This window comes from Spermophilus citellus, assembly GCF_964194105.1.
Source record: "Spermophilus citellus genome assembly, chromosome: 1".
Classification (NCBI taxonomy): domain Eukaryota; kingdom Metazoa; phylum Chordata; class Mammalia; order Rodentia; family Sciuridae; genus Spermophilus; species Spermophilus citellus.
The window spans coordinates 157,908,027-157,935,342 of record NC_138182.1 but is presented as its reverse complement, the minus strand read 5'-3'; the positions used below and the strand labels follow the sequence as shown (position 1 = coordinate 157,935,342).

Here is a 27,316-nt window from a genome sequence, read left to right as displayed (position 1 = left end):
CTCCTTCTCTGCCTCTTGTGTGTCTTTGACCTTCCTAGGCCTCAGTGTCCTCTGCAAAATGGGGTAGTGGTATCCACTTACTGGCAGGACTAGCTCCTAGGGGTGAAGGACCCACTGTCTTAGGAAGAGCAGTTCTTCATTTTCCCTTCTTTGTGGCCTTCCATAACCCCAGGAGAGCCAAGTCTAAATCTTCTGTTTCCCCAATATCCCTGGAATCATACTCTCTGACCTTTGTAGGAGAGTGGTGATTCCCAGCCCGGTGGCACTCAGGACTATGCACTGCACAAGCCTCGGGGGACCATCCACATCATTGCCATTGTAGAGGTGCACATTTGTCACAACCCTTTCCCAGAGGAGGGTGCTTTGTGGGCAGGTGACAGCCTTCGAACCAGACCAATCATGTTCAAATCCCATTCTGCAACCCTAGGCAAGCTATTGAACCTCTCTGTGTCTGTCTTAATCAATAAAATGGTAATAACTTTGCAGAGCCCAAAGTGCAGTAGACACTCTCAATGCTGATGGGCCACTCTTTCTCTTTGCCTTTGGATCGTGGGGGAGGGAAGATAGGAAGGGTCCGGTAGGACTTTGGAATGATGATAAAAACTAATGTCCACTGAATTCCTTCTCTGGGCGGGGCCTCTTAGGAACATTTTTCATTGATGGACTCAACTTATCTCCGTGATGTTTTCATCCCATTTCACAGATGAGGAATCACAGGCCAGGGGAGTTGGGTGGCCCAGGGCCACACTCCCAGCCTGTGGGCCTGGGCGCTCTCCCAGGCAGCCTAGTGGACACCTGCTGGGGGGTCCCCAACCCGGCTCACTGAGCAGGGGCCTCACCTCCACATTGATGGTGACGTTGACGTCCGTGCTCAAGCTGGGCACACCGCAGTCAAACACCCGCACCGTGAGCACAATGCGGCCCTCTAGGGTGGGGTCGATGGCCTCTCGGTCCAGGGGCCCCCGGTTTCTGAGGAGCCCGGTGTTGGAGTCTATGGAGAAGTTGTGGCTGTAGGGGCCAGGAAGCAAGCTGAAGAGCAGACGGCTGTTATTGGTGTCTGGCTCGTCATTGTCATAGGCCTGTGCAGACAGCAGGAGTTGGACGTCAGCCATGGGGTGCCCCTGAGCACCCCGTCCCTCCCCTGCAGCCTGGCCTCCCCCACCAGCAACTGGGCCTGGAGTGACAGGGACGCTGGACAGACCCCCAACATCAGTCTCCCTCCGAGGCTCAGAGCCACAGTCTGAGAGAGCTCTGAGGTCTGGGCACTAACGTCATTGTGCATTCCCCTGGCAACGTTCACTGTGCATCTATTACATGCCCGTGGCGTTGGGGGTAGAGCAGTGATCAAGGCAGTTCCCTATGAATCCGAGATGCTTCTGGGTAAAGGCCACGGGGAAGTGCACTACAGACATTCAAATATCAGAAAATATAAGATTGTGATTTTCCCATGATGACTACTACAGTGCTATATTTTCTTTTCTTTTTTTTAAATATTTATTTTTTAGTTGTAGTTGGACACAATACCTTCATTTTATTTATTTATTTTTATATGGTACTAAGGATCGAACCCAGGGCCCCATATGAGCTAGGCGAGCGCTCTACCCCTGAGCCACAACCCCAGCCCGAGAGCTATATTCCCAAAGAGCTAATTCTTCACCCAATGTGCGTGAGTGTGTGTACAGGTGTGTTCCTGACCTGCCAGGGTCCCAAACGTGTTTGGTTTGTATGCTGGCTAAACAAGCTCATAGGATACAAGTTCTTCCATGCCACGGGTCCTTTGCACATGCTGTTTCCTCATCCTGAATGCCCTCTACCTCTGCCCTGACTGACTCTAGGCCAAGTTGAGGCTTCTTCTGGGTCCATCGTTTTGTTACCTTTAATATGGCAGAGATGACCCTGTGCCCTCCTTGAAGCTGAGAGCTACCCATGGGTTGGAATTATTGTGTCTTCATCTCTGAGGACCTGAGGTCCAGCAAAGGAGCTAGGCAGAGTGGGTGCTCGGTAAATGCCAGGTTATTCTAACTTGGAGCCGATGTTTCCCCTCCTCCCTGCCCAGTTCCCACCTCCAGCCCTTTCATTTCAGTTCCGCTGAGATCTTGTTCATTAGAAGTTTCCTTCATAAGCAGCCAGAGATGGCTCTTCCCAAAGCCTGACCCTGTTCGTTTCTTGAACTCAGACCAGTTAATCTGCCAGGCACTCGTCAGGGCTCACACTGGGCAGATTTGAAGTGCTTCTGCCCCACGGAGCTTCTGCCCCACGGAGCTCGGAAGCCAGGAGGGGATTATTGAGGAGCATTGAAAAGGGGGCTCCAGCTCCCAGAGGTCTGGGCGGAAGTCCTAGGGCTGCCATTTGCTGGCTGTGCAACCCTAGAAACCCACTTGACCTTTCTGAGCCTCAGTTTTCTTCTGTGAAATGGGAACCACTAGGGCAATGCTTTGCAGGTGTTCAGGAAGCCACCCGGTCCCCACTGAGATGGGAGGGCTCTGTGGCCAAGTGATTGTCATCCTAGGGACCTTCTTTCCCACTTCTCACCAGACCTGCTTTCAGAAAGCCCAGGAGAAGCCTCTGAAATCCTCAGGACACGGAAAACGTTCTCCCCGGTGCTTCTCTGGAGCCTCGAGTGTTGTGCTTGGTTGTTGTTGTTGTTGTTGCTTTTGGGGTGCTGGGGACCGAGCCCAGGGCCCTGTGCACGTGAGGCCCTCTACCAACTGAGCCACGTCCCCAGTCCTCATTTAACCTGCGCGTCCTGACTTTGCCCCCACCGTCAGCGACCATTCCATCTCCACTTCTGGTTCTGCTCTTTGGGCTCTGAGTCCTACTCTCTCCGGGCCCTTTAATAATGCCATCCTTTTTTTTTACCCCCTTTATTTCCTCTACTTTCATGGGGAGATCCCGGGGATTGAGCCCAGGGGCACTCAACCACTGAGCCACCTCCCGGCCCTCTTCATGTTTTATAGGGAGACAGGGTCTCACTAAGTTGCTTAGGGCCTCCCTAAATTGCTGAGGCTGGTTTTGAACTTGCGAATCCTCCTGCCTCAGCCTCCGGAGCTGCTGGGGTTTCGGGGTACACCACCGCACCCGGCTTCCTCTACATTGTCATCTTACTTTTTAGGTAATCCCTCTCAAGTCAGCACCATGCACATGAAAGAGCAGCCTATTTTTGAAGACCTCTTTGCCTTATGCTGAGCACTTCACGTCCATTATCTCATTATCCCCTAGTGGGCCTGAGAATAAATATTATGATTATCTTCACTTTATGAAAACAGACGCTCAGGGCTGGGGCTGGGGCTCAGTGGTAGAACATTTGCCTTGCACGCATGAGGCCCTGGGTTCAATCTTCAGCACCACTTAAGAACAAATAAATAAAAAATAAAGATATTGGGTCCATCTACAACTAAAAAAAATAAAAATAAAAACAACAACAGAGGCTCAGAGAGGCTGAGCAACTTTCTAGGGCCACACAGCAGAGCTCAGACTCTATCCAGGCCAGCAGGACCACCGAGCCAGGCTCTGTCCCTCCCCCGTCCCACCCACCAGGTCCAGGCCAATTCATACCTGGATGGTCACAGAGACGTTGCCCGTCTCCTCCTGGATGAAGATGTTGTAGGAGCCGCTGACTACCGGAGCATTGTCATTGACGTCCAGCAAGTTGACCTGCAGCGTGGTGGAGGTGGACAGGCTGCCGCCGTCTGTGGCCTGCAGGGTGAGGTAGTACACGGCCTGCCTCTCCCGGTCCAGCAGTGTGCCGTTTTTCACAGTCACTGTCCCTGAGTCTGGATCCACTGCAAAGACGTCGTCCCTGTTCAGGGGGGGCCAGAGGTAGCCAATAAAATGTCAAGATGCCCTCTGAAATTTGAGTTTCAGATAAGCAGTGACACATATTTTAATACACACCGTCAATCTTTCCAACATCCATTCTTATTAAGGTTTGGGTGTGACTTGAGTGTGTCCCCAAGTCATCCTGTGCTAGAAGCTCAGTTAACAGCATAGCCATGTGAAGAAGCCACAGGGCCTTTAAAACATGAGGCCTGGTGGGAGGTGTGTTCCCGGCCCCTCCGCTCCCTCTCATTCCCTGTCTCACCTCTGATCTCTCCCTCCAATACACATTTTCACCACAGTGAGGTCCCCGACAGATGCTGGTACCATGCTCTTAAACCTCCAGAACTGTCAGCTAATGAGACCTCTTGTCTTTGTAAAGAATCCAGTCTCAACTATTGTGTAATAATAATAGAAAACAGACTAATACACATTTTTAAAAAAAATTATTGCTTTTTTTCTGAAATTAAAATGTAACTGAGATCCCTACATTTTCTCAGGCTACCCTAGTCCCATGGTGAAGCACAGAGGTAGACCTGAGCCCCACTTGCCCCCCCTGCCCACCGCCCTCCCTAAGACCTTACCCATTTCCTGGGAGCAGGCTGTAGGTGATGCGGCCCCATTCACCCGTGTCTGGGTCAGTGGCCTATGAGGCAGAGAGATGGTGAGACATTGTTTGGATCCAATGGTACTTTCTGCCTAGCATGCAATTTATAGAAACAGGGCCCTCGTGCTTCCTGACATGATGCAGAGATTCAGAGTAGGGGCACGGTCCCCAGGCCCGCCCTTCTCTCCCTCCCATCCTGGCCCAGCCACACTCCCCATCAATCACCTGGATGCTGCTGGTGACCACAGAGCCCGTGGCGCTGTTCTCTGGCACACTGAGCACATACAAGTTCTGGGGGAACGTGGGTCTGTGGTCATTGATGTCTCGGAGCTGGATGGTCACCATGGCGACAGAGGAGTTCTTACTGACCGAGTCAGTGGCCACAACCTGAGGACAGAAGAAAAGGCAGCAATGCTGGGGCCTGACTGCCCGGTGGCCCTGACCCCCACGACCCGGGGCGCCCCTCACCTGCACCGTCATCTCTGTCTTTCTCTCGTAGTCCACCATCTCCGATTCTTTCACCAGGACCTGCACATTGATGGAGCCTGCGGCCAACTCAGGAGAGACACTGAAGGCTCCTGCGTCAGGGCCCTCCAGGGACAGCAGGAAGGTGCCGTTTTCGCCCTGTAGAGGTGGGTGGTATAGTAGGAACCCCGGGCCCTTCCCACCTCCCCACCTGTGTCTTCCCCCCATCTCTAGCTTCGGGCTCCTGTCTCCAGAAGCCCTGCCCAGGGAGGTCCCACATGCAAGGGGTCCTGAAACAGTGGGGCCCAGGAGGCTGGGCTGGTCACTAGCATCTGCAAACGGGAGTTTATCAGATGAGGACTTCCCTAGGCACAGCGGGTCCCAGACCTGGGATGGAGACCGAGCCTGGTCACACTGCCCTCCCTCCCATGAAGCGTTCCTCTCCGTCTCGCTAACAACCCCATCGCCACACCAACCCAGCAGCACTCCATTACTAATGCCACCCTTCAGTCAATACCACGCACCAGCTCAACACACCCAGCACCCTGCACCCAGCACCCTCAACCTTTTGCACCAACTCCATATCACCCAGGACCACCCAAAGCCACCCATGGTTATGTACCGGTCAGCACCACTCAAGTGACCACCTCTCAATATGGATCTTCATGTAAGAGTCCCCTCCAATGTCACACTCACTCAGATCACTGTGGCTGCAACAGTGCCCAGCATCTCCCAATTCCCAGTAATACCCCAGTCACTGACCACTGTCACCAACGCCACCAGAAGTTCCACCACACTCAGGAGTTCCCACACCCAACCCCAACCCCCACTCAACTCTGCCTTTCTGTTCAACACCATCTGGAGTCACCCCGGGCACAACTCGCCAGCGAGTCGTAACTCACCAAATCAACGTCGTTCAACATCTCCAGGCATTGCCCGCGACCCCCACGCTCCACAGTCACCTGACCCTCTCCACCTTCACCCATGTTCACCATCAGTGCCGTCTTTGCCCTGGGGCCTACCACCCACCTTCCTGCCATGTTCTCTGCCACTCCTTCACCACCTACCTCCCTAGCCGTCACCCACTGTCACTCCCTGCTCTTGCCTGCTGCCCGTGCACCTGCCTTGTCTGGGTCGTAGGCCACCATGGTCAGCCCACTGATGGGGATGCGGGCAGAGGCGTGCTCATCCACGTAGCCGGTGAAGTTGGTCTGGGCTTCTTGGGGTGAGAAGGCGCAGCGGGGGAGGCTGCAGTTGTAAAACTCAGGTTTGTGGTCATTGACGTCCATCACTCTTATAGTGACCCACAGGCTCACCTTGGCCTCTTGCCCGTAGATGTTGCGGTTACTCTCAGTGGCCTGAGGTACAGAGCAGAAGCAATGACAGAGGGCGGAGAACAGGGTTCAGAGAGGGTGTGACAAAGGGCAGAGTCGGGGAGGCAGGAGGGCGGCTCACCCACCGTGACCTGCAGCTGCACTTGCTCATCCTCGTCCAGCAGCTGCTCACGGTCCAGGCTGCCTTCCACTGTGATGACCCCATCGTCTGCCTTGATGGCGAACCAGCCAGGCCTTGTAGAGTCTGACCAGGAGGCAGACGGAGCAGCTGTTTCCAGTGACCCTGGCAGAGCCCCCACCCCATGCCTTGCCCCAGCCCAGGCCAGCCCAGCAGGACACCCCGGTTCTCACTGGAGATGCTATAGGTCACACGGTCATTGACGCCTTTGTCTCCGTCCACAGCCTCCACCTGCAGCACCGAGGTCCCCTGGAAGGAGGCCTGGTCAGTGCCCTTGGCCCTTTCCTCTGCCTGCCATCTCCTCCGGGGCCCTCCAGTCCCCTCCAGTCCCCGACACTTACCATGGCTGCATCCTCGGCCACCGAAGCCGAGTAAAACTCCCTGACAAACTGAGGGTCCAGGTCAGGCTGGTCCACCACCGTGATGGACAGGAAGACGGGAGGGGAGCACTGGGTGATAATGTCGTTGTGGAGTAGGCCGCCCAGGTCCTGTTGGGAGACGGGCTTTCTGTGAGCCAGGGCTGGGGGTTGCCCTGTCCCCGGCCCCCGCCTGCCGGCCACTCACACAGGCTTTCAGCTGCAGCTGGTAGAAGGCGCTCTTGTTGTTGTAGCTGAGGCTGCCGTTGAGTATGATTGAGCCGTTGTCCAGGATTTCGAAGAGATGTTCGCTGTCCAGAGTGGTAGGGATGACCTGGGGTGGGGGACATTCGGGTTGACCCTCAGGACAGCGGAACCCCCAGGAGCCAGCTCTGAGGGCTCTACCATTGACAAGTGGCGAACTTCACCAAGTCACATGATGCCTACTCCCAGTTTCTGCCTCTGGAAAGTGGAGTTGGACCAGACACTGCCTCCAAGGGTTGAAAAGAGGGTCCCATGAGACAGCAGATGTCCAAGGGCGTAGTTGTCGCCAAAGAGTGGCATGATCCCTAGCAAATTTGCCTTTGAGTTTTCTCCCACATCCGGGCCGTCTGTGTGACCTGGGTCCAAACCCCAAATGTCTCTGAGCCCTTATTTCCCCTGGGAAGCCAGGAGTATGTTGCCTACAGGGTGGAAAGACGTCAGCTCTACCAGGGACCCGACAGTGCCCTGTGCGGGAGGGTGGGAGGGAGGTACCAGGAAGCAGGGGGCTTCCTTTGGCAAATGGACAAAGTGGGGTTCCCTGGGCAGCTGGGTCAAGGGGGTGAGAGGAAGACAGGGGACCAGGGCGGGGCCAGAGCCGAGCTGTGACTCTGTGGATTAGCTGTGGATATGCTGCCCCCTGGTGGCCACAGAAGCAGTCAGGACACACGCGCTCCCCGGGGCCACCCCTAGGACTGCCACACTCACCTTCTCTATGTAGTACTTCACCACGCCTGCTGACCCAGTGTCCTTGTCCTCCGCCAGCACCGAGAACACCACGGAGCCAACAGGCAGGGTCTGCAGGGAGGGACTTGTCACCTGTGGGCTCAAATCTTCTCTACCACTCTTGAGCTTCAGTTGCCTCAACTGTCCCCAAATGTGACCGCGTCCTTCCCAAGTGGGCTGGGCTTTTGGAGGTATCCAGGGATGGTGTGGGCAAGACCTCACTCTCCTCCTTTCCCTAACAGCATCGCCACCACCTGAACTGGCTTCTGACTTGTGCAGCCTGTCCGGACCCAGGTGAGGGAACGTTCTAGAACCCAGTCTGACTATACCACTTCCCTGCTCAGACATCCCATGGGCTCTCTACAGCGTACAGCCCTGAATTTCAAACGACACCCAGCAGAGCTGGAAGGTTCCCTCTTTTTTTACTTTTTGTATCTTGGTGGTGGGATCGAACCCAGGAGTGCTTCAGCACGGAGCTACATTTCCAGCCCTTGTATTTTTTTATTCTGAGACAGAGTCTCTGAGGCTGGCCTTGAACTTGTGATCCTCCTGCCTCAACATCTGGAAGGTTCTTTTGGGAGGCCTTTGCTCTGGACTGCTACTTCCACACAGCAGCCAAACACATCTTAAAAGCATGAATCAGACCATATCACTCTTGTGCTTAAAACCCTCCAGGTGTTCCCCCATTATACCCAGAACATGGTCCAGACAGCTTCTGGGGCCTTCTGAGGTCAGGCTGCTGCCCCACTCTGTGATCTCACCCCTCTCTCACCCTCGACTCTCCAGCCACTCTAATCCAGCTCATTCCCACTGCAGGGCCTTTGCGCTGCTGTTCCCCTGCCTGGAACATGCTCTCCCCAGAGCACCCTCTGACAGGCTCCTTCTGGCCTTCCCTGACCACTCCACCCAAAGCAGCTCCCTTCCCAGTCACTTTCTTTCACTTGCCCTGTTTTGTGGTCTTCATATACCTCAGCCCCACTTTTGTAGATTATCATCTATGCCCTTCACTAGACCAGGAGCCCCTGTAGGTGACAACCAGGGAAGCATCATTCACCCAGTAACTCTGGCCCCTAAAACAGCGCCTAGCACATAGCGCTCCATCAGAGCCTGTCCCATGACTATCCAGCCTGTGTTGGGCCTAGCACGCCTTCTCCCCCAACACAGGTCTTTGCACCCAAGTGGTCATGAACATTCCCAAGTGATGGTGTGTTTGCTACCCAACAGCCATCGGGGAACCTCTTCCCCACTCAGTAGTTCAACTGGACTGTGCCCTTTTATTGAGGGAAGGCCCATGTGGCAGACTTAGCCAATCAGAGCACTTGTGAGTTTACATTAGTTCAAGGTTAACAATGACCCCAAGTGAGCCTGTGAAAGTCAGTCGTGGGTTTAGCCCAGAATCGGAAGGAAGAGAGAGCTCTCCTGTTGAAGCTGCAAAGCTGCTAGGATGCTAACCTGGAGCTGCTGGGGGACATTTTTCTTGCCACTTTAATTTTGGAACTGCTTCCTGTGCCTCATGATGAAGAGAGCAAGAGAAGAAGGGCCAAGAGGTGGAGAGAGACAATTGCTGAGGACACAATTTGAGTACCTGGATCTAGCCAAGGCTGAAGTCAGTGGTATCTCTAAATTTTTTGGATACATAAAAAAAAAAAAAAAATCAACTCCCTTCCCTGAACAAATTCCAATCCAATCTAGTTGCTTGAAAAATGTTGCTCTAAGTATTGTTTGTGGGGTTGCCTCTCCCTGGATTTGGTTAGGGTAGCTGTCCTTTTCGGAGAGACTTTTCCTGATCCTGGTTACCCAGGGGCTGCCTTTGGTCCTTCCCACTCTGAGAAGCGCTTTGGGATATACCCTTCCCCATGCTCTGCCCCATTAAGAGAGATGTTACCTCGTTGATACTGGTGGAGAATCCAGTGTTCTGGAAAACAGGGGTATTGTCATTTCTGTCTTCCACAATCACGGGCATTTCTTTTTGCACCTGCAGGTTTAAGAAAGCCCAGGTGAGCCCAGAAAATATGGTTTAAAACGCCAGAAAAGGCCAAGCACAGTGGTGCATGCCTGTAATCGCAGGGACTCAAAAGGCTGAGGCAGGAGGGTGGCAAGTTCAAAGCCAGCCTCAGCAACTTAGCGAGGCCCTAAGCAATTCAGTGAGACCCTGTCTCTAAATAAAATATAAAAACAGACTGGGGGCTGGGGATGTGGCTTAAGTGGTATCGCACTCTCCTGGCATGCACGAGGCACTGGGTTCAATACTCAGCACTACCTAAAAATAAAATAAAGATATTGTGTCCACCTAAAACTAAAAAAAATAAATATTAAAAAAAAAAAACAGGCTAGGGATGTGTCTCTGTGGTCATGCACCTGTGGGTTCAATCTCTGGTACCAAAAAGTATATAAATAAAATGCCAGGAAAACTTGTGAAGATAGCACACAGAACCCTGATACCTTTCTTCTGGATCAACCCATCGTTTAGTTTCCCTTACTCTCCCTAGATTTTCTGAACCATTTGAAAGTGAAATTGCAGATATCTTTAGGTATTCTTTAAATTTAAAATGTGCCTGTCCTATAACAGGAACATGCAACTAAGCTTTGTTTGCCACAGTTTAAAGCTGTGAACAACCTGAGGGCCCATCATAGAGGACTAACTAAAGCCCCATGACATATTCCCACATGGAAGACAGACATTACAAGAAACAGGGGAGCGCCCCGTTTCTCTCCACGTGCTGCCCTGCACAGCCCTGGTACTCCGCCAGCAAGAAGTCCATCGCCAGGTGGAGCCCCTCAACACTGGACCAGAACTGTGAGCCCAAATAAACCTCTTTCCTTAAGAACTTTCAAACAAGGAAAAGAAAGAAAGGGTTTATGTTCACAAATGCAAAAAGAGCTTCAAGCTCAACTACCAAGTAGACGAGGCAGCTTCAAGACAGTACGTACAGCAGGGTGCCATCATGTGGGTTTCAGGAAACATACCAACAGGGGCTGGGGATATGGCTTAAGTGGTAGCGCACTTGCCTGGCATGCATGAGGCCCTGGGTTCGATCCTCAGCACCACATAAAATTGATAATTAAAAAAAAAGATATTGTGTCCACCTAAAGCTAAAAAAATAAATATTTAAAGAAAAGAAAACACACCAACAGAGGCAGCCTTTCCTCCAAGGATACAGGGATGTAAGCATGCGCTCGGGAAGACATTTCAGTGGGGGTGGCCTCAGGGGGCTCTTTAAGGAGAATTTAGCTTTCTTTGCAAATTTTAAAATGTTTACATAGAGAATTTATTAATGAGAATTCAAGTGATCTTTTTAAGGGGTGGGTGCTATGGTTTGGATGTGGGTTTTCTCCCAAGGATTCCTGCGTTGGAGGCTTCGTCCACAGTGGGTCAATGTGGAGGTCGTGGAATCTTTCAGAGTGGGAGGTCCCTGGGGTTGCCTCCCTTGGAAGGGATTACGATAATTTCCCTGTGGCTCCTGGTTAGTTCTCACAAGGGGATTGTTATAGAAGAGCAGGTCGGGCCATTCCCTAGGCTCCACAGCTTCCTGTCTGGTGATATGATATCTCCCTCTTGCATGTATGCCCATCACTGTGGAGCCATCTGCCATGAGGTCCTCGCCAGAGCCTGGTCGATGCCAGCACCGTGCTCTTGAACCTCCAGAACTGTGAGCTAAACAAACCTCTTTATGCCAAGCCTCAGGCACTTTGTTATAGTCATGGAAAATGGACTAATAAAATGTGAGACCAACTCTCCACTTCCATACAAGAGACAGTAGCATATTTTAGAGATGTGAATGTAGATGCCAACACATTCAGACAAAGTAGCTGAGATCTCCCACCTGCGCGGGTAGGGAGGTATTTTGTTTTGGTTTTGGTACCAGGGATTGAACCTAGGGGCACTTAACCACTAAGGCACATCCCCTTCCCCTTTTTCATATTTTGTTTAGAGGTAGGGTCTCACTGAGTTGCTTAGCGCCTCGCTGTTGCGGAGGCCGGCTTTGAACTCACGATCCTCCTGCCTCAGCCTCCCAAGCTGCTGGGATTACAGGCATGTGCCACTGTGCCCATCTACGAGAGGTGTTTGACACTTGATTTTTAATCAATATTACATTTAATTAATGTTATACTTTCATATAAACAAAATTTGATGATGTAATTGAGTTAATAACACATATCAACTCTGGTCATGATAAGAATAAACATTAAATTTGGTATTAACTAGGGTGCTCTACTTGCTTGAGGTGGACAACACAGTCTAGAGTGGGCACCTGGGGGCTGGGGACAGAGCTCAGTTGGTAGAGTGCTTCCTCACGTGCACAAGGCCCTGGGTTCAATCCCCAGCACCATAAAAAGAAAAAAATAGAGTGGGCCCCTGGAACCCTGCTCTTCCCTCCCTGGGTCACTCTCCACCCTGTCCACCTTCCAACTCACTGTGTTGAGACCGTCGCTCACAGAGATGGTGACGCTGAAGACCGGGAGCGTCTGTGGTGGGCAGGGAGAAGGGACCCCAGGTGAGCTCAGTGTGGGTACATAGTCCAGTGTGCGCCACCTGGACATCACCTGGGAGAGGCCTCCCCCCTCCCTCCCCCTCCCGGACCCTTCCCATGCTGCTGCCCTGTTACCTCAAAGTCCAGAGGGTAGGCCAGCCTCACTTCCCCCGTGTCTCTGGTGACATTGAAGAAGTAGGCATTGGGGCCACTGATCCCATAAATCAGACGGGCATCATCCGTGTCTTCTGCTACCATCCAGAAGGCCACGGCACCTGGAGATGGAACGGGGCTGCCCAGGCTCTGTGCCCACCTCTTTCAGTACTAGTCTGGCTGAGCTGCCCATGAGGCTGGGCTGGGGGTCTGGCTGCTCTGCACACAGGCTCCACCTTAGTTCTGGGATGTCCCCAGGCCCCAGGATCCGGCCCTGTGGTCATGGACATCAGACGTGGTTGTTACTGAGCCCCCATTCAAAGGCCTCTCAAGAACTGCTTCTTGATTTCTTCTGGGGCAGTTTCCTCTAAGTGCACGGGATGGGAAGAAGCAGGGCAGGCATTACCCAGGTGCCTTCCTCTCCCATGGCCGAGCCTGTGGAGGTCACCGTGTCCCAGTTGCAGCAGCTGGGTGCATGCTAGGGTGGGGGCTGCTGATGACCCGGAGGTGCCTGGGCCTGGCCTCTTCTAAGCTCTCCCTTTATCTAGAGAGTTTCCCTGGAGCTTTTCAGGACACTGTTTCTGCTCCAGTTAGCCAAAGCTGCATCTGCTGCTGGCCTCCCAAGAACCCGCCTCTCTCACTGTCTCCCAGGGCAGAGCAGGGGCTGGGAAGATGGGAGCAGGAAAACCCCGAGGTCGGAGACCCTTCAGCCTGGAAGGGACTTTTTGCAGATTCTTCAGACCGACCCCTGGTCCCCCCAGCCTCACCCAGTGGACTGTCGACTACGTTCAGCCTCTGCTGGGCCACCCTCGGTGCCTGGAACTCATCTCCCCTCAGTCCTCCCCTCCTGTCACTGGACAGCTGCTCATTAGCAAGGGCTTTTCCCATTTTATCAGCGTGTGTCCCCCTAGAGCTGCCATCCATGGGTCCTCGGAAGCCCCATCCATTGGCACAGGAGGCTTGGAGCCTGGGAACCACGATACTTTCAGGGGCACACAGTGATACTTAATGTCTTTTAAAGTGAGAAGGAGCTAGGCACAAGGGGGCACCCCTGTAATCCCAGCAGCTCAGGAGGCGGAGGCAGGAGGATCGAGAGTTCAAAGCCAGCCTCAGCAACTTAGTGGGGCCCTAAGTAATTCAGCGAGAACCTCTCTCTAAATAAAATACAAAAAAGGGCTGGGGATGTGGCTCAGTGGTTAAGCACCTCTGGGCTCAATCCCTGGTACCAAAAAGAAAGAAAATATTATTTTTAATATAGTTTGCATATTTTTCCTTATGCCAATGCAACCATAAAATATAATTTGAGGCGGGGGGACAGATGGAGAGAGATGGTTAATGGGTACAGGGGTACAGTTGGACAGAAGGAATAACTTCAAATGCCCTTTAGCACAATAGGGTAACTATGGTTGACAATAATTAATTACATATCTCAAAATAGTTAATAGAGAGGATTTTGAAAGTTCCCAACACAAAGAAATGACAAACGCAGGTGACAGATATGCTAATTACACTAATTTGATCTTCACACAGTATATGCATTCATTGAAGGGCTGCGCTGTGCTCCATAAACATGCCCGATTTTATGTGTCAATTAAAAATTTATAACCAGGCACCATAGTGTACTCCTGTAATCCCAGCCACTTGGGAGGCTGAGGCAGGAGGATCACAAGTTCAAGGCCAATCTGGGCAATTTAGTGAGACCCTGCCTCAAAATAAAAAAAAATAGAAAAAGAGCTGGAGATGTACCCAGGTGGTAGCTCACCTGCTTAGCATGCTCAAGCTCCTGGGATTGGTCTCCAGTACCACAAAAAAATAAACAAACGTCTCTATGTATGTATAATTTGAATATATTGTTCTGAAGGGTCCCATAAAAGCAAAACTGCTCATGATAGCTTCATGCCCCATGTGGTCCAACGCCCATCTGAGCGTCTCACAGAACCATCAGCCCCTCAGGGATGGTCATAGTCACATGCCCTGGAGTCGAGTCTGCTGTTCTCTGGTGAAACAGTCTCCACATGTCCAGCTTGGAAGATCCATCAGTCTTTCCCCACCAGGGCTCCCTCCCTGGGAGGACCTTCAAGACAGTGTTTTGCTAAAAAAAATGTTCTCAGGAAAGAAACCCTTGGCCGAGCGTGGTGGTGCGGCCTATGATCCCAGTGACTCCAGAGGCCGAAGCAGGAGGATCACAAGTTTGAAGCCAGCCTGAGCAACTTAGCAAGACCCTGTCTCAAAATTAAATAAAAGGGGTTGGTGATATAACCATGTTAGAGCACTTGCCTAACGTATGTGGGGCCCTGGGTTCAATCCCCAGGACTCCCCTCCCCCAAAGAGAAAAAGAACCCTTGCACCCATTGTTGGGAATGTAAATTAGTATAGCCACCATGGAAAACAATAAAGAGGTCCCTCAAAACAGTGAAAGTAGAACTACCAAACCACCCAGCTATCCCACTGCTGGGTGTACAGCTGGAGGAAATGAAGTCAGACACCTGCACCCCAATGTGCACAATAGCTAAGATGCGGAATCATCCTAGCTGCCCATCCACAGATGAATGGATAAAGAAAATATGAGAAATATACACAGTGGAATATTATTCAGCCTTAAAGAAGAAAAAAATTGTCATTTGCAAGGAAATGGATGGAACTGGAGGGCACTGTGTTAAGTGAAATAAGCCAGACTCAGAAAGACAAGCCAGGGGACAACAGCAGCAAGTGCTGTCAAGTGCTGTCCTCTCCCCCTGACTCCCAAACCTTCAGTAAAGACTGTGACATGCAGTGGGAGATGCAGCCTGGGTCCACGCCTGGAGAAAGCAAAGTGGGAAGGAGCAACAGCCTCCGGAGCAGGCAGGAGCTGGCTGCAGGGGACTGGGGACTGGCCAGAGAGCGGGAGACAGGAGCAAGAGGAAAGCCACAACCCTCAAAAGCATACACAGGCAGAGCCTGGGATACCAGGGCAGAGACTCATGTTGACTTATTAGATATTAAAGGGCTGCCCAGAACCATGGGGATCTTGAGAGCATGTGCATTACACATATTTGTGACATTTGTTTGGAAACGTGCATGTGTGTGTGTTTATTTTTCTCCTAGACCAGTTATGAACATCTATGTAAATATCATTATTATGTATACAATATTTCTCTGTTCTACAAAGAACTGTCAGAGATATCTCAGATGGTCTCTACCCAGTCCTCTAAGGAAGGGTGGGCCACCCCAGAATGTGATGTAACTATCGCCTCCCTCATCCTGGGCCTTAAACCTTTGCCGGTATGACCCATAAGATTCTAACTGTCCCAGCAATCATATCCAAATGGATAAGGCCTTTGTGGCTGCAAAGCCCATCCCCATCCTTTTGTCCTGTACTTAGACACAGGTTTCGGAATCCCAGGGCTGACTGTGGTTTTCACTATCTTTGATGTAGTCTCTTGCATCATCTGGTAACTTCTGATATTTTTAGATCTCAATTCTGACACTATGACAAAGACTGTTAATTTTTCCCCCTCCCCCCTCTAATACCCATTCCCCAGGAGTCAGGGACAAGCCCTCTTGGCCCCTGCTCCTCCCACTGGCTGGAACGGGGTATTGCATGAGCCATCTCTCCCACATGGGGGGAGGCCACCCCCAGGGAAGGCAGAGCATTGAGGCAGAAGGGAGAGACAGGACAAAGGAGTGGCCTCCTCAACAGCTCTGGCTGGCCAAGGGAGAAGACAATAAGCCCCCACCTTGATGATACATCCGGGTCCCAATGAATGCCCTCAACTATTGTGTCTGCCTCCCTGATCCACATCCTGCCTTCTGGGAATTTGGTCCAGTACCCGTGTGTTGAGAGCCACAGCCAAAGGGGCCCCAGCAACATCTAGCTGATTGGCTCCTCCACGGAGCTGCTCATTAGGGGACTTCTTTGGCTCCGCCCACGCGACCCAGCCAATCAGCCTCAAGAGCAGGAGGATTGTGGGAGGTGGTGAGGTTTGTGTGGGGGTGAGAGGCTTGGGAAAGCCAGTGGTGGCAGTTGGGCTCTGAGGGTTTTTTCCTGAGGAGCTGTTTTGTTTGGCGTTTGTAGTTCTAAAAATAAAGTTAGTTTCTTTTGACAAGTGGCTCCTGAATTGTGCCCAGCCAGACTGCGGCACCCGTGGCTTCTTACAAAATGATGTCTCCCAACCCTTATTCCTTCCTGTTTCACTGCCATGACCTTCTCCATATCCATGGATCATTAGTTATAATTCTTCTACTTCTTCTTTTGTTTTTTTAAGATGGGGTCTCACTATGTTCCCCAAGCTGTTCTCAAACTCCTGGGCTCAAATGATCCTCTCACCTCAGCCTCCTGAGTAGCTGGGACTGCAGCCACCACCACACCACCTTTATTAACCTTTTCACTAACTTGCTATTTCATATAAATACATGTATTTTGAAAGCAAACTTTAGATCACTGCCATAAATGGAACCTCCCCCCTTCTTGCCATAGAGAGAGTGTAACTCTACAAAGAAAGACAATAAAAGCAAAGCAAACTGATTGACTTCCAGCACAACATGTCTAGGAAAGTCCCTGAGCCTGAAGTCATCTCCTTGGAGTGATCAGAAAGATTGAAAGAGATGGGAAATGGAAATGAGTTCTGTTTATCTGGCATCATGTGAGGGTCCCTGGAGGAGCAGATCACACCCAAGGGGACACTGTTCTCCACTCAAAAGCTGCAGAGAAAACAAACTTCTAAAATCAAACAAACTCCCTTCAGGTCTCCTGCACCCCTAGGACTTTGGTGGGTAAAGGCTTGGGACCGTTACTCACCCAATGGCAAGTCCTCAGGCAGTTGTACAAGCGTCATGTTGTCTCCAAACTTTGGGGGCAAGTTGGCTGCCACTGGAGGGACACAGAGCACTGGGTCACCTGGACACCCCTGAAGATCCTGACCCCCCACCCTGTCCTATGGCCAACCTCCAGCCCAATTCATCCAGAGAGGGCTGGCCTCCTCCCCAGGCTCCCCAGGCAGCCAGCCATGCACAGTGCCAGGCAACGGGACCTGGGGGTTCGCTAATGAGGGATAGCCCCTCTACTGCGACAGGTCCTGCTGAAGGCCCCCGCTTATTGCTGTTCTTGTTGGAGAAAGGAGGCACCCACCAGACACCGTCAGGGCAGAAAGCAGGAAGCAGGGCAGCCAAGGCTGGGCCATCACGAGGGACCTAGGAGGAAAGGTGTCAGGGAACGGCATCTCAACCCAGGCCTCCCTCCCTCCCTCCCTCCCTCCAGCAAAGCCCATCTGCCTGGCTCTGACCCTGAGCCCACCCACCACCTTCACTCAGTGGTTCTCCTTCAGGGACCTCTCACCCTCCGTCTACTTTCCAGATGCTCCAGGTTGGGGGTAAGCACAGGGAGAGCCAGACAGCCAGGGCAGGATGGCTGAACCTGAACTTGACCCCAGAGGTCAGCACCCACTCTATCCCAGACTTTGCTCCAAGCATCTGAGGTGGAAAATTACATTATTCTTTGGCAGTTAAGAACTTAAGGCTGAGGGAAGAAGGGTTAGCCTGAAGGCACACAGAGGGTCAATGATAAGACCATGCGCTGAACACAGACAGGCCTTTTGGATGGTACAATGCACACCTTAACCACTATGCTACCCTGCCTGTTTGTTCACATTAATAGCATCCTTCAAACTCAGGGGCCTTGATTGTTCAAGCCCATCAGCAACATTATGGGTAGGCAGGGTCCTTTGTCCCACTTGCTGATACATTTAATAGCTGCCTTGTCAGCTTTTCTCAAAGTGTATTCCGTGGAAGCCAACCCTGTAAGATTCTTTGCAGTAGAAGGGTTCCCAAGTCACATCATTTTGGTAAAGGGTGTATATGCACTCCTCTTATTGATTGACAGCTACACAAGCACCCTTGGAAAACTCAATCTTCTTGGTCATCTGAATTTACAAGCCGTCCTTTAACCAGGAAAAGGAGAACATTGTTTTCCTGTTATTCAAAGATCTAAAACTCCAAGTCTCCTTCATGCCAAAGGACAAATTGGCTTATTACACTAAAGAAGGAGCGAGCAGGACAGAATCCTTAAATGTTTTGTTTTCTGTAAAAAAAAAATTTTTGAGCCAAGTGTGATGGTGCACACCTAGAATCCCAGCAGCTCAGGAGGCTGAGGCAGGAGGATCTTGAGTTCAAAGCCAGCCTCAGCAACTAAACAAGGCCCTAAGCAATTCAGCAAGACCCTATCTCTAAATAAATATCAAAAAGGTCTGGGGGGTGCTGAGGTTGTGGCTCAGTGGTAGAGCACTTGCCTAGCATGTGTGAGGCACTGGGTTCGAGTCTTAGCACCACATATAAACAAACAAGTAAATAAATGTCCATCAATAACTAATGAAAATGTTTTTTTCTTTCTTTTTTTTTTTTTTTAAAAAAAAGGGGGTCTGAGAATGTGGCTCAGTGCTTAAGTGACCTGGATTCAATTTCAATTCCCATTATCAAAAAAAAAAAAAAAAAAAAAGAGAGAGAGAGACTTTTTGTATGCTGCTGCTCTGTAATTATTCTATCAGATAGCACCTTAGCCTGTATGCTTTTTGTGCTAAGTGAATGAATTAACTTTTCCAAATATAAATTAAATCAAAGCTTTAAAGCAAATAAAAGAACAGTTGTGCCAAGCACCCTCACCTGATCCTGGGCACCTCCCCATCCACTCTCCCTCCTGCCCAGCGCTTCTGCACTCAGTACCTTTCAAGAGGGAGGCCAGTGGGAGAGAGAGGAGAGGGATGTAGAGGGGCTTCCAGAGTTAAAACCTTGACCAAGGGAACCTTGACCTTGAAACACCAGAACTCCTCTCCTTCAAGCCACCTAACCCTCCTCCTGAGTTTCCACCTCAAAGATCCATCCATTTGTCAAAGTCATTCTTAACGCCCCTTTTCCAGAATGCACACATGTGTGAGTCCCTCTCCATTCTGCTCCAATCTGTCTGCACCTCCCGCGGACCCAGGGGCCCCCTTCCCCTCTCCCCAGCTCTGTGTTACCAAGCTTCCTGGAAGGCTCCTCCCCCAACCTCTCTAGCCCTCCATTCCACCACAGAAACCCTTCTTCACCCAATCCCATGACCTCCCTCCCTTGCTCAAACCCTCAATGGCTCCCCATTGCCAGAGTCCAAAGTCTATAAAAGGGCTTTCCAAAGACCCTCTGTGACCTGACTGTGATGTCCCTCTCCAGATTCATCTCTAGCCAGTCCCTGATTCTCTCCTCCACACCACTCTGCTTTTTCCTCACTGCTGACCCTTTGCCCACGAAGTTCTCTTTTTCTGGAATGTCCTTCCCTGCCTTGCTGCCCGATACGCTCCTGTTCATGTTAAAATCCTCGTTCCAGGATCTCCTTCTGTCTAGATACCCCATCAACGTGCCCATGGGTGGAACCTATTTCTCCTTCAATCCTTTCTGAAATCCCCATCATTTCTGAAATGGATGAATGAATGAGTCAGTGGATCACTGTCACCCCAGTGGGCTGACATGGAACACCTGGGAGTGGACCAGAGAGTATGACTAAGTATGTGGACAAGAAACCCTGCGTGCAAATCCAGTGTAATCTTGGGCAAGTAATTTTACTCCTCTGGCCCTCAGTTTCCTCAACTGTAAAATGGAAAGTAGAATCATGGGATTTATGGTGAGGCTCTAGCAATGCCTACCTCACAGAGAGTATATATTACATGTTAACAACTACCATTATGGGAAAAGAAAGGTCCACCTCTCATCCTTCTCATTGTTGGGGTCTCATTCCTGGTCTCTCTTTTCCCCAAATTCTGCTGTGGCCAGCTTTGGTCATTTCACAGACTCCCTCTCAGTGTCCCCTAGACACTCAGACAGACCTTGGTTCTATCGGACCTTCTACATCCTAGGTTGCCCCATCTGCCACAAAGCCCAGAAAAAGGCTTCTTCTTACTTTTAATTCACATTTATCGTGCCTTATTGGAAACATTTGGGAATTACGAGGACTGGTAATTTTAAATATCTGCTGATATTTCCCAAGTGCCTACTATGTGCTGAGTACCCTGATTGTTAATTCATTCCCTTAATAAATATCTATGGGTCTCCATGATTCACTGTGCTCCAGCCCTTGTTCCCAGAGCTGGAGATACAACTGTGAGCAAAACAGTCTGGGTGCTGCCCTCACTGAGCACATGACTTAAGGGACAAGCAGACTCTAAACAAGTAAATAAAGCAACAAATAATAGTCAGCTGCATTAGTGCTATGAAGGAAGAGACGTTATTACAAGAGTATAAAGAGAAACTATTTTGGTGGTATAGAAGACAAAAAAAAAAAAAGTTTACAACTGTTTTTCCATCTCTCCATGCAAAGGATGGGCACTATGTCCACTCCCCTGAATCTGGTGTATTAATCATGCTTTAAAAAAATGTTCTGTGTTTTATAAAGCTTTGACATCTTTGGGGCCTTGCTGTCTGGGGAAAGGCCATCCCTCCAGGGCTAGCTAATTCCTAGAGATGGTTAACCACTTGCCTTCAGAGATGCCATTCATATATAAACCAACCAACCCAAAGCCCACATTCTCAACCACTCCCTTTATCTAGGTCCCACACACCCAATCAATATTTCCCCACCCCAGGGCTAAGTACTGGACAACTCAGGGACTGTAACCTACTGTAACCCAGAGCCCATTGAGAATCCAGCCAATCCTAATCCTGTTCAGCTGCTTAACTGTTCCTTCCTACCTTCCTTCCCATGAATACACCATAAAGACTCTGACTCATGCTTCCTCCTCCCTCCTTCTGCCTCCTGACCTACTCTGGGCTTTCCCTAAATAGTCCTGTATAGTACAGCATGTCCCCTCTACTTGGGACTTTGAGTATTCCAATTTCCTTTCAATACCATCAGCTCCTCTGTGTTGTTACTCAGTGACCTCTGTGAACTTAACATCCTGTGGGTACAATGAACATATCTGGCAAAACTCTGTGACTGACTGATAGAACATGGCACCAGAGAGGCTTTCTGGGCCCAGGCCACAGATACTGGCAGCTTCCCCTTTCTGTCTCTTGGAATACTCACCCTTGGAACTCAGCAGCCATGCTGCAAGGAATCCCAAGCAGGCCCTTGAAGGGGTTCATGTGGAAAGGAACCAAGGCCCTGGCCCAGTCAAGCTTTTATTTGATAGTCAAAACCTACTTGCCATTCATGTGAGAAAATCACCCTGAGATGAATCCTCTACCTCCAGATGAACCATCCATGCTGAGCATTGCCCAAATTGTAGATTTCTAAAGATAATAAATGATGGCAGAAATTATTTGCCAGTAAGTCTGGGGGTAGTTTTTCATGCAGCAGTTGATAACAGGAATAGATAGGATGGGGTCTCTGAGGAGGCAAAGTTTCAGCAGAGATCTGAAGAATAAGAAGAGAAACTCGTGAGTGGAGAAGGAAGCCTCCTATTATGCATGGATGATTCTATGTTGAACTTCACCTCCTCCCTCTTGAAACCCCACTAAAATGATGGTAAGGAAGCTGGAAAGAACTAATGAGAGATTAACAGCTTACCAAGCTAATGATAATTGAGTAGGGTATACACACAGGAAGCAGACCCCAAGCCCCGGGTAGACTGAAGGATTAAAGGTTCTAGAACCTTCTGAAAGCAGAGATGTGAGGTGGCCTGAGAGAAGGCAAACTGGTTGGAAGTTTCTAAGAGAAGCAATTAGACATCCAGATACCATTTCCTCACATGCAATGAGGTGGCTGCCCCACCCCACCCTCTGCACCAGAGAACGGAGAGATTATTTCCAGGGGAAGTTGAATCAGAGAGCTCTGGACTTGGGAACACTAGCATAGAGGAGATGGGAATACCATAACAAATGGATTAAGTGAAAGACTGCACACTAAATGGTGCCCTTCTTAACCCCCTTCCCCACTTAATTCCAAGAGAATTGGCTGCCAGATGATACAACATCAACAACCAGAAATAAAAAATTAAGAAAATGAATCTGTCTAAAAAAAAAAAAAAAAACCCAAAAACAGCTTTTGGAATGTGTGTAGTGGGGTGTCCTCCATTGGATCATTTAAGGAGAAGCCTCCAGGAGGTAAGTCCCACCCACAACTCCACAATCAGTTTTTAGAGCATCCATCTCTGTCTCTGCTTCCCCCATAGCTGGAAATTAAACCCAGGGACTCACTTGCTAAACAAGTGCCCTACCACTAGCTACATGCCCAGGTCTAGAACCTCATTTTTTATGAACACACAGACAGGAAATTGAAGGTAAGGTGGAGAAAATAGATGCTGCAGATGCTCCTCACATTTGCCAAATTTTCAGGAATTCTGCATGCTGGTTGATATCGTCATGTAGATAGCTCAAGATCAGCCACAGTGGAAGTATTTACACTAGAGAAATTGGGCAAACACAGGGACTGGGGATGTGGCTCCATGGTCAATGATAGAGCACTTGTCTGTATGCATGAGGCCCTGGGCTCCAGCATCATCACAAACACACACACACACAAAAAAAAAAAAAAAAAAGAAAAAAAAAAGAAAGAAAGAAAGAAAGAAAGAAAAAACAATGAGGATTTTTTCTCTCATCCATGAACCTGCACACCAATGGATAGACACTGAGAAATCCAAACCAACTCAAAAGCACTTCAGAAGGAACAAGACAATGGAAGAAACTGAAGAAAATCATAATTAGAATTCTCAGAGCCATAAGAGAAAATACTGGATTCATTAACACGAATAGGGAAGATAATATAGATATTTTTAAATACAAAGAACAAAAAGAGTTCTTATAAATCAAGATTTCTCAACCTTAGCACTATTGACATTTTAGGCCAGTTAATTCTTTGTTGTGGAGGCTACCGTATGCATTGTAAGATGTAAGAACTCTGGCTTCTACCTACTAAATGCCATTAGTAACTCCCAAGTTAGGATAGTCAAAAATGGTAGACTCTGGGGGCTAAATTCATCCCTCATGGAGAACCAGTGTTACAAAAAAAGAAAAAGAAAAATTTCTAGTACTGGGGATGGAGCTCAAGACCTCACATATGCTAAGCAAGCACTCCACCACTAAAATACATCCCAAGCTCTTTAATTTTAACTTTGTGAGAGGGTCTCACAAGTTTCCCAGGCTAGCCTCAAACTTGTGATCCTTCTGCATCCATCCTCCTGCCTTCATGTCCCAATAAGCTAGAATTACAGGTGTGTGCCACCATGCCTGGCATAAATTTAAGAAATAATAACAGGAATAAAATTTTAATAGACAGATAAAAATATAAAGTTGAAAATGTAAAATATGTGAAAAAAAAACATAAAAAATTAGAGGACCCAGTGGGTCCTATGTCAGATTAACTGAAGTTCTTGAAAGAGAAGTCAGAAAATGGAATCTATCAGAGAAGTATAAAAATAGTTTCTCATAAATGAATAACAAATTTCCAAATTGAAAGGCTTCCCAACAAAATGCAGGGGGCTATAACAAAGGATTTTTGGAATACTAGGGATCAAAAGACCATGAAATTTGAAAAGAAAATACAAGTTATAGAATCAGAAGACCATGGAACTTTTCAAGAACAATCCTAGGAAGTAAAAGACAATGGAACAATAAGCAGTTAATTAGTGGTGTCTTCATCAAGAGGTGAAATCTGGGCTGCGGTTGTGGCTCAATGGTACAGTGCTTGCCTTATACATGTGAGGCACTGGGTTTGATTCCCCCACCCCCAGCACCACATTAAAAAAGAAAAAAAAAAGAGGTGAAATTTAATCCCATGCTCTTGAATCTGAGCTGGACTTCATGACTTTCTTTACCAACAGAGTATGGCAGAAGTACATTCTGGGACTTCGGAAGAAGGTTTTCAACTTACACCTAGGCCTCATGAGACATTTGCTCTTGGAACTCCAAGGTGCCTTATGAGAAGTCCAACTACTCTACTATCAGGAAGCCATGTTATAAGGAAGCTCAAGCTAACCACATTGAGAGACCTGTGTGGCTAAAGAGAGCAGGATACCAGGCAACACGCACTGCTCTGGCCCTCAGCCTTTCACAAAATCCCTTCTAAAATCCCAGATATTATGGAGCAGAATTAAGCAATTCCTTATATGCCCTATCCAAATTCATGACCTACAGAATCATAAATTATACTAACAAATCATTGTTTAAGCAACTGAGTTTGGTGGTATTTTGTTATGTAGAAGTAAATAACCGAATGCTATGCCTGCAAAATGCTGAAGACAAATTACTTTTCAACCTAGAATTTTATACCTACCAAAACTATCAATTTCATGTGCAAACAAAATAAAAACATTCTTAGACACACAAAGTCCAAAAGTTTACCTCTTATACATTTTTTTTTCCCTGGGGAAGCTAGTCAGGAACATAATCCATTATATTTATCAAGGGAGTAAGTTAGAAAAAGGAAAGGAAGGAATCCAGGAAATAGAGGGTGCCAACACAGAAAGGGAGCTGAGAGAGCAATGGGTCTCCAGAGGACTGTCTCTAAGAAAATGGAAACAGATACACCTCTGGCTAGAGTGAAGAGTGATCTTACACAGGAAACTAAGCAAAAACAGCAAAGGAGGTGGGTGGGAAATCTTTTCTGGAAAGGGCAAAGGAACATAATACACTGAGGGGCTTGGATGTGAATGTTTCCATAGTCAATGGGCTGTAAACTTATTGTGAGCATTAGGGGAGTGCACTGAGGTACAAAAGAATAAAATCCTCCAGCTGGACCTGTAGCTCAGTGGTGAAGTGCTTGCACACATGGGGCCCTTGGGTTCAATTCTCAGTACCTTAAAGAAAATAATAATAATGAGGAGAGAGAGGGAGGGGGATGGAGTGAAGAGTGGGGAGAGAGTAAAATCCTCAACTTTCACTTTAGGAAAGAAACAGAAAATGTCTAAGGGAAAAAAAAATTCAGAAATGACCATATAAACATAGTTAGAAACATGCTGACAAATGGAAGAAACAGCTAAAAAGACTAAAGCAGAAAGTGGTTTAAGTTAAATACCCACATGGCTTTGATCAGATGAGCATTGTTATGTGGATGAGGGGTTTCTCAGATATCATGGACACTGTAAGAGATGACCTTGGGTCAGGTAAGAACCCAGTGTATTCCAGGAATTGAAAGAGGGTCTGTGTGGCTGGAACACGGGGAGAAGGGGAGAAGGGTGAAAGGGGAGGGAGGGGGAGTAGGCAAGTGCTATAGTTGGGATCTAGAGCATCCACAAAGGCCCAGGAGTTAAAGGCTTGGTCCTAGCCCGTGGCACTGTTGAGAGATGGTGGAATCTTTAATGTCTAAGGAGCAGGAGGTCCTAGGTCATTGACAAGGTGCCTCTGAAGGAGATTATGGGCCTTCAAAGGAGGTTATGGAACTTCGGAATCTTCTCCTCCTTTCCCCCCACCACTTCCCAGCCATGAGGGAATAGCTTTGCTCCACCCCTCAAGTGCTCCTTCCACAATGTGCTGCTGCCCTGCCACAGGCCCAAAAGCAACAGGGCCAACTGATCATGGGCTGAAATCTCCAAATTATGGGCCAAAATAAACCTTTTCTCTTTTTATGTTGATTATCTCAGGTATGTGTTATAGTAGTGGAAAGTTGACTGGCAAAGCAGGGGCCAGATCATGCAAGGGCCCACAAGCACAATAAAGATGGCTTTTTATTCTAAGAAAAATTGAATAAGACTTTAGAGTCTTAAGCAGGGATTTTGAGTAGCAGGCATTTTGCTCTTCTAAAAGACCTTTCTAGCTCTTGTGTGTTGGCAAACTGAACTGTGGCAGTAGAGTTGGAGAGAAGAGGCAAAAGTAAAGCTGTAGTTTGGAAGCAGAATGTTTAGAATTCACAGAATTTTTTTAACAGCAACCTGTTACAGATGAGGAAACTGAGGCACTAAGTGATGTGCTGAATGAATGAATTGGAAGTGAGTGGGATTCACTCCCAGTTTCTCAAGCCCAAGACCCTGTTCTGTGCTTGACACAGAAGGAAGGGTACAGCCCTGGCCTTTCCCTTGGACCCAACAGGAAAGAAAAAAAAAAAAGCACAGTTTAATGTGGATCCCAAACCTCCAAATGTTTATCCTTTTGGAACCAGTCATCCAACTAACCTAAAACAAGGAAGCTCTTTTTTCAGAATGTTGTCCATCACAAGTGAAGATTCCAACCCTGGCCAGTTGGAAGTAACCTAAACATGGCTCACAGGGAGTGGGTAAAGAAGAGGAGACCAAGTACTGGGTGGAATGTTTGGCAGCCATTAAACACTCTGGTGATGAGCAGCAATAGCTGCCACACAATGAACACCTACTGTGTGCCAGACACTGAGATGGGCACTATTTAAGAGCCACAAAAACCTTTTAAGGTAGGTACTATTATACCCACTTTAACTAAAGTTCAGAGAAATAAAGATCCCTCTGGGTGATACACGTGTTCTTCTCCAAGCCTGTTTCCTCCTCTGTAGAACAGGAATGGAAACCCTATGAGGGTGAGCAGGGTGTAGGGATGATCCAAAGGAAAGCTCTTTGTCAATGTCACGGCCACTTTTCATAAACATACTCATTTGATCATAACACATGCTCAGTTGTGTTGGGAAATGCAGACGAACCCAGCCGCTCAGGAGGAATTAATAATCATCCACGGTCCTCACAATCCTTGGCAGTGCTGAGCCATGCTCAGCCCTCAGTGAGATGGTGAGAATGCTGTGCATACACCATGCTGTCAGAGTGTGGGTGTGATGGAGTTAGGGCCAAGGGCAGGGACCGGGATGCTGCTGGAGCTGATCCTGGAGGGATTGAAAGAGATAAGGCAGTGTTCACGTGGCGGAAGGGATGGCAGTGGGGATGGAAGTGACAATGGTGCCCTGATAATGTGTATGATGGTTAGGAGGGAGATCCAGATGGAGCTGGTAGAGGTGGTGATTTCGGGGTGGAGATGGTGGTGGACTGGAAATGGAGGTACAGATAGAGTTCTTGGAGGCAATAGTTGTGGGATGGAGATGATGGTGGTGGGTGGAGATG

At 49.0% G+C, this 27,316-nt stretch overlaps 1 protein-coding gene across 1 annotated transcript in view; it reads right to left on the bottom strand.

Moving 5' to 3' along the window:
• The window catches only part of CDHR2 (cadherin related family member 2), a gene marked incomplete at its 3' end in the record, with an annotated part of 28,289 nt that extends 10,756 nt beyond the window's left edge, over positions 1-17,533 (bottom strand). The window contains exons 1-16 of the mRNA XM_081299430.1: positions 17,476-17,533; positions 17,146-17,217; positions 12,351-12,490; positions 12,160-12,210; positions 9,629-9,718; positions 7,726-7,815; positions 6,965-7,090; positions 6,742-6,888; positions 6,574-6,649; positions 6,348-6,466; positions 6,013-6,246; positions 4,892-5,047; positions 4,649-4,810; positions 4,401-4,462; positions 3,556-3,799; positions 840-1,079 (exon numbers count right to left, since the gene is read on the bottom strand). Of these exons, the coding sequence (XP_081155556.1) occupies positions 840-1,079; positions 3,556-3,799; positions 4,401-4,462; positions 4,649-4,810; positions 4,892-5,047; positions 6,013-6,246; positions 6,348-6,466; positions 6,574-6,649; positions 6,742-6,888; positions 6,965-7,090; positions 7,726-7,815; positions 9,629-9,718; positions 12,160-12,210; positions 12,351-12,490; positions 17,146-17,217; positions 17,476-17,527 (2,061 nt within the window). The 5' untranslated portion in view covers positions 17,528-17,533. The remainder of the gene's footprint in view (positions 1-839; positions 1,080-3,555; positions 3,800-4,400; positions 4,463-4,648; positions 4,811-4,891; positions 5,048-6,012; positions 6,247-6,347; positions 6,467-6,573; positions 6,650-6,741; positions 6,889-6,964; positions 7,091-7,725; positions 7,816-9,628; positions 9,719-12,159; positions 12,211-12,350; positions 12,491-17,145; positions 17,218-17,475) is intronic.
• Positions 17,534-27,316: the final 9,783 nt, after the last annotated feature.